This window comes from Spinacia oleracea, chromosome 3, assembly GCF_020520425.1.
Source record: "Spinacia oleracea cultivar Varoflay chromosome 3, BTI_SOV_V1, whole genome shotgun sequence".
NCBI classification, from domain to species: domain Eukaryota; kingdom Viridiplantae; phylum Streptophyta; class Magnoliopsida; order Caryophyllales; family Amaranthaceae; genus Spinacia; species Spinacia oleracea.
In genome coordinates, this window is record NC_079489.1 from 94,707,201 (window position 1) to 94,714,072 (window position 6,872).

General features: G+C 36.8%; 1 protein-coding gene across 1 annotated transcript; it reads right to left on the bottom strand.

Annotated features, from left to right (window-relative positions):
- Positions 1–2,554: 2,554 nt before the first annotated feature.
- On the bottom strand, positions 2,555–5,249 carry LOC130469891 (uncharacterized). Its single transcript, XM_056839408.1, has 6 exons — positions 4,920–5,249; positions 4,540–4,767; positions 4,348–4,443; positions 3,904–4,259; positions 3,328–3,433; positions 2,555–3,226 (listed from the first exon to the last, which is right to left on the bottom strand). Exons 1-6 carry the CDS (start codon positions 5,247–5,249, stop codon positions 2,555–2,557), a joined length of 1,788 nt encoding a protein of 595 aa, XP_056695386.1.
- Between the last annotated feature and the right edge of the window lie 1,623 nt (positions 5,250–6,872).

Consider the following 6,872-nt stretch of genomic DNA (forward strand, 5'->3'; position numbering starts at 1 on the left):
ACGAGGCAACTGCTAGCTGCGCGCGCCAGCGCTCGATGCACGCGAGCCATCGCTCGCTGCGCGCTGTCGTTCGATGCTGGGCGTAGCGCTCGTCGCACGCGAGCCATCGCTCGCTGCGCACGAGGCATCGCTCGCTTGCGCGAGGCAGTGCGCGTTGCACACGACTGCTCGCTGCCTTGCTCTCGCCCTTGCCCACTCGCCCATCTCTCACAGCACACGACACAAGGCAGGGCTGCTGCCTTGTGCTCGTGCACCATAGCCTTGCTCATTGCATTCGTACCGCATGGGCGACGAGCTCCCTTGCTCGTCGTCGCATGCCCGCACTATACAACACCCTTTAAGGGTAACACGTAGCGTCCATTGCTTTGTGCGTGCAAGTTATATGAGCGAATCGCATAAAAATTAAAAATTTTATTTTCAAAATTAATGACAAATTAATAAATCATATTAATTTCATAATTTTATGGCGAAAAATCGAAAATTTATTAATTAATTGATTTCCGATTAACATGGATTCAAGTCTAGGTCATAAAAATTTAAAATTTAACACAGATTTATAATTTTTATGGTGGTTTTTAATCATAGGTATCTAATTAAATTATTAACTAATTATGAAAATCAAATTAATTCTAAATTATTCCAATTTTCAACAAATTAATCATAATTACAAATTAGATTGCATAATTAACAAGGCTAGGCATTCAAACTTGTTAAACATATACAGTAGGTCAATCAAAAATTCAAGATTTATCAACAAGAATCGCAAATATTTAATTTAACATCTTAAATTTACAAAATTTTGCGCTCGAAAAACTAAAACCTCCTAAAAGTCATAGTTAGGCTTCGAATTTGAGAATTCTGGGTTCAGCCGAAAAATAATGTTTTTGTCAAAATTTTAGAATGCCTTTTACGTGCGGAATTGACACAAAAATCACTCGATTTGGATGAGTAACGAAGAAACTGCCGAAAAACTGCGTACGTATAATTAAATAAACGCAATTTGCAATTAATTAACAATTACGAAAATTAATCACCCCTTTTAATTCTTGCAAATTTGTAATATTTAACCATGTTTATGCAATTAGATGATGAAAATAATAAGAGGCTCGTGATACCACTGTTAGGTTATGATACATATGACAATACATAAATCATGCGGAAAAACCATAAAGCCAGGAAACCATATTATTTACACATAATCATTTAGCATAATTTAGGAGCATACACTTTGTAGCGTGCCCTCCCTAGCTGCGCCCGAACCGAACAAGAACAAGTCTTTAGGACTCCAAATGTCGTCCCTCCGTAGATAGTCCACAGTATGTCCGGATCCGCCTCAAGATTCACCAACTAGAATCGCCCTTAAGGTGCTAGGAATTTTTCGGCTATTGTTGTGCAAGTGTATGGCTGAATTTTCTTTCAAAAACTTACCATTTGAATACTTCAATCGTATCTATAAATAATGACCCTAGGCACTTATTTATAGAGGTATGGAAAAGGAACTGGAATCCTATTAGGATACTAATTAATTTAATTAGAATCCTCCTAGGACTCTATTTAAATAAACTTTATCTAATAGGTTTAGGATTTAATCTTTTATCGAATCCCGATAGCTTTAGGATTCGCACACGAGCATCGCACGAGCACTGTACACCCGCGCAGGCCATGCGGCCCACGCTGAGCGCACAGCGCTCGGCCCATGCTGCTGTCCGTGCGCGCCCATGGCTTCGGCTGGGTCTGGCTTGCGCTGGGCCTGGTCGAGGCTTTGGCGTGTGTTGGTGATGCGCGTGGCTTGCTGGGCGATGGTCTGGCTTCGTGATGGGCCTTCGTCTAGCGAGCCTCGTCCGATGCTAATTCGTACGATACGCTTCCGATTAAATTCTCGATTTCGGAATTCATTTCCGATACGAACAATATTTAATATTTCCAATTCCGGAATTAAATTCCGTTTCGAACAAATATTTAATATTTCCGTTTCCGGAATTATTTTCCGATTCCGATAATATTTCCGATTCTGACAATATTTCCGTTTCCGGCAATATTTCCGATTCCGGTAATGTTTCCATTTCCGGTAATATTTTCCGATACGTACCATGTTTCCGTTTCCGGCAACATCTTGGATAATATTTATATTTCCGATACGATCCATATTTCCGTTTCCGGCAATATCATCGTTTCCGGAGTATTCATTTCTTGCTTGTGACGATCTCAGCTCCCACTGAAACCAAGATCCGCCGATTCCGAATATCCACAGATAGAGTATTTAATGCTATTAAATACTTGATCCGTTTACGTACTATTTGTGTGACCCTACGGGTTCAGTCAAGAGTAAGCTGTGGATTAATATCATTAATTCCACTTGAACTGAAGCGGCCTCTAGCTAGGCATTCAGCTCACTTGATCTCACTGAATTATTAACTTGTTAATTAATACTGAACCGCATTTATTAGACTTAACATTGAATACATACTTGGACCAAGGGCATTATTTCCTTCAAAAGGAACATAGATGTATGTTTTTCAAAATGAAATGAAATTTCTTTCTTTATTCTAACATATTACGCTACTATAACATTTATGCCTTGTACATCACTTAACATCCAGGTAAAGTCATCAATATCAATCTCAATATTTTTTTGCTCTGAACTTGATGCTTGAAATTCGTTCTCCATCGATAAATCTTGTTCAACACTATCATCACCCATGTCAAAAGTATCTCTTGGCCTTATTGGTTCAGGAATAAACCAATCACTTTGTGTTCTATCTTGTACATAAATAACCTGTTGAACTTGAGATGCAAAAACAAAAGGCTCATCGCTTAAACGCTCACCAGAATCTATCGAGCTTGATAAATTTACGAGGGTAAAATTTAACTTATCTTTCTTCATTCCACTCGCATGATTCACATCCACCCAATTACACCTAAACAAGACGATGTTAAACGTATTATAATAATTCAACTCAATAATATCAGTTAACACCCCATAGTATGTCACGTCTCCCATTATAGGTCGCGTATCTCTTGAACTAGCGTAACTTTGTGTCTTTTCCACAACCATCACACCACTATTTTGAGTCTTCTTGTTCCTCTCATATTCTTTAGTACGGAATTTATAACCATTATTCATATTGAAAGCGTGAAATCTTCTTGCAATAGGCATTGGACCAAATGCAAGTGATCTCACATCATCTGTGATTCTTACATCACTTTGGTTATTGGGATCATTCACCTATACAAATTAAAAACAAAATTGTAAAAAATATCAATCAACCCATGTAGAAGAGAATACTAAAACTTTTAGATGAAAATAAAAGGATTCTAAGTACTTACAAAAGTTTTCAACCAGTCACTAAACTCTTCATTATGCATACGATCTAACACAATCGGTGTCGAACGAGTTCGTCTTGTAAATCTCTTAATGTGGGCAACATGTTCCCTGATGTTTTGCAATAAGTAAATAAATTTTAAGCTAAATGAAGGTAATAAAGGACAAGATTTGATAATAAGTGGTCATACCATCGTAATGATTTTATTTCCTTGCAATCAGAATTGAAAAGCACATATCGATGAGTTTAAGTCTTTTGTTTATCATCCATCATAAATCCTTCCATACGTCCATAAGGTTGTCCAATTGTGGGAAAAAGACCAGAAACATGGTCATTGTCACCACCAAGCGTACTATTCTTACTTGAAAGGTTGATTCGTCCTTCAACAACATCCATATATCTAGCACAATACACCAAGAACTCTTGAAGAAGATAGCCGTTGGCTATTGAACCCTCCGGACATGCTTTATTTCGCACATAATCATTAAGAGTTGACAAGTACCTAATAGACAAATTTTTTTGATATCTCCTAACTCAAAGAATTCTAAACTTAAAAAAAAGGATAAAGAAAATTATTTACCTCTCAATAGGATACATCAATCGGTTATGGATAGGACCGCCAATTTTAGCTTCATCGGACAAATGAACCACCAAATGCACCATAATAGTGAAAAAGGTTGGTGGAAAGATTTTCTCCATATTGCAAAGTGTTACCACCATTCTTTTTTGAAGTTTCTCCAACTCAATCACAACAAGGTTTTTAGCGCACAAAGCTCGAAAAATGTCGCATAACTCAATCAAAACGGAGGAAACCTTTTCATTGACGCTCTCTCGCATAGCCAGAGGAAGTAACTTTCGCTTCATCACACATCTCGAAATATTTGATGCATACCCATCTGGAAATTTAACATTCTCCAAGTACTTCACAAAATCGGTCTTTTGCATGATTACTTAAATTGTAAGGTGTAGGGGGAAAATAGAATTTACTACTTCCACCTTCCAAAGGCCATAAATGTTTTCTCACCCCGATTTCTTCCAAAGTACAAGGAGCCTTCAATTTATCCTTTGACTTCTTAGGCACATTTAAAATTGTGTTGATTATGTTATCACACATTTTTCTCTATATGCATCACATCAAGGTTATGTCGCAATAAATTATCCTTCCACTAAGGAATGTCAAACAACCTGCTTTCCTTTTTCCACGTGTTTTTTTTACCACACCACTTATTTCATCTTTAGTTGTTTTCCCAAGTGTAAACACGATGATCTTTAATCTTTCTAATACTTCGGATCCTGATGGTGGGATAAGAGCAGGTCTAAACTCCTTAGTATATTTTTCAAAGGATTTTTCATCATATCGATACTTATGATCTAAATCAAGAAACATTCGACCACCCAAGTAACAACACTTCCCACTATTGTTGTATCGCTTACACCACGTGTCCTTATTTCAACAAGGACATGCATTTTTACCAAAAACACACCAACCAGAAAAATTTCCATAAGCAGGAAAATCATTTATAGTCCAAAGAAGAGAAGCATGCAGTGAAGATGAAAGGTTTCCTTTTTGTAGGCATTATATGTTGGCACACCTACCTCCCATAGTTCTTTTAGATCATCTATAAGAGGTTGTAAGTAAGTGTTAATGTCATTTCCCGGGGCTTTAGGGGCAGGAATTATCATTGAAAGCATAAGATACTCCTTCTTCATGTACAACCATGGTGGCAAGTTATATGCCGCCAAAATGACTGGCCATGTGCTATATGTGCTTCGCTTTTCGCCAAAAGGATTGAAACCATCACTAGCTAATCCCAATCTTACATTTCGAGGTTCTAACGCGTAATCTGGATATTTCCTATCAAAACTCTTCCATGCCTCAGTATCAGCTGGGTGTCTCAAAACACTGTTCTCTTTTTTGCGATCCATGTCGCGCCATATCATATCTTAGGCGGTTTTGCATGACATGTACAACCTTTGGAGCCTTGGTTTCAAGGAAAAATACCTTAAAACCTTAATTGGAATTTTTATTTCTTTCTTTGCCTTAGAACTAGAAGAACCTCCCCTACACTCTTCACTTGAAGGTTTCCATTGAGATGCTCCACATACACTACTATTACCATCTTTAGCCTTGTCTTCCCGAAAAAGCATACAATCATTTGGGCACGCATGAATTTTCTCATAACTAAGAATTATTCCCTTAATCATTTTATCCTCCTCATAGAGGGAGTCCGGTATTGTTTCACCTTTGGGAAGGACCTTTTTCAAAAAATTTAGAAGTACATCAACTGAGTTGTCACACCATCTAAAAGAAGTATTGATGTGGTAAATGTGCAAAATAAATGAAAACTTAGAGAATTGATTACATCCAAGGTATAACTCTACCTCAACATCTTTCAACATTTTATTGAACATATCAACATTGAAATTCGAAATTTCATTATAAAGTTGCTCGATTTCAATCTCCGGATCAACTTGACCCTCTGCATTAAAAACATCACTGAGAATTGCATCATGACAACCGAAAGCATCTGCTAAGATTTGTGCAACATCATCCATATCAGCATTTGATTCGTCCTGAGTTGGACCAACGCCTACTATTGTTGATGTTGATCCTAGATCAACATCCGTAAACCATTTCTCAAAATCACGCATGGGTCCATATATTACTTAATGATCATAAACATCTTCCTCAGTATGCCTATGGTACCTTACACATTTGCTACAAGGGCAAGCAATCGTTCCATCACAAGCACTTTCAAATGCAAATTTTACAAACTTTTTGAGTCCTTCTTGGTGTTCCCTAGACCTGATGTCATAATCTGCACAACTATTACGCTTGCGTTTATCCATAATAAAAGTTCACTGCTATGCAAAAATATTTTATTGTTTTATTAGAAGGGCAAGTTATTAAAGAATGTCATACGTATATCTATAAGAAAATACCACAAAATTATAAATATTAAGTGAATTATATAATTATATAGTTATTTAAAGAGTTAAGTCACAATTCACAAGGTTAATTACCTCATAACAAGCAAGAAGCAAATAAGAAACCAATAATGTTTAACAATTAAAATAGAAAATGACTGACTATTAAAAACTATGCAAACAAGAAACGCCATATTCAACAAGAAATAGTGACAAGTAAAGGTAAAACATCATCAATTGAAGTACCCAACATGTTAAAAAATAAGTGCAAAATGATTTTAAAGAGGATTAATTAAAAGTTGGGCACAATCATTTGAAAGGGGGCACACATCACAAGGTGTGGAGAAAAGGCATGACTCACTTTGCTCTAGTTTGTGGAACAACACACTTCATTTTCAAAGACTACCAATTATTTTTAGAATTGTGGAGAACTTTTCACTAGAATTACCTCTGAACACAATTGTTATAAAAAGACTATGCACTGACATAAATGAAATGAATTTATAATGGTAAAGAGGATCATTGTGATTTTGCACAAGTAAAGGAGATCAACAAGCATGAGTTAATACCCTTAATTTTGTGGGTGACCTCCACATAGAAAGGTGTAACCAAGCTTCCTAG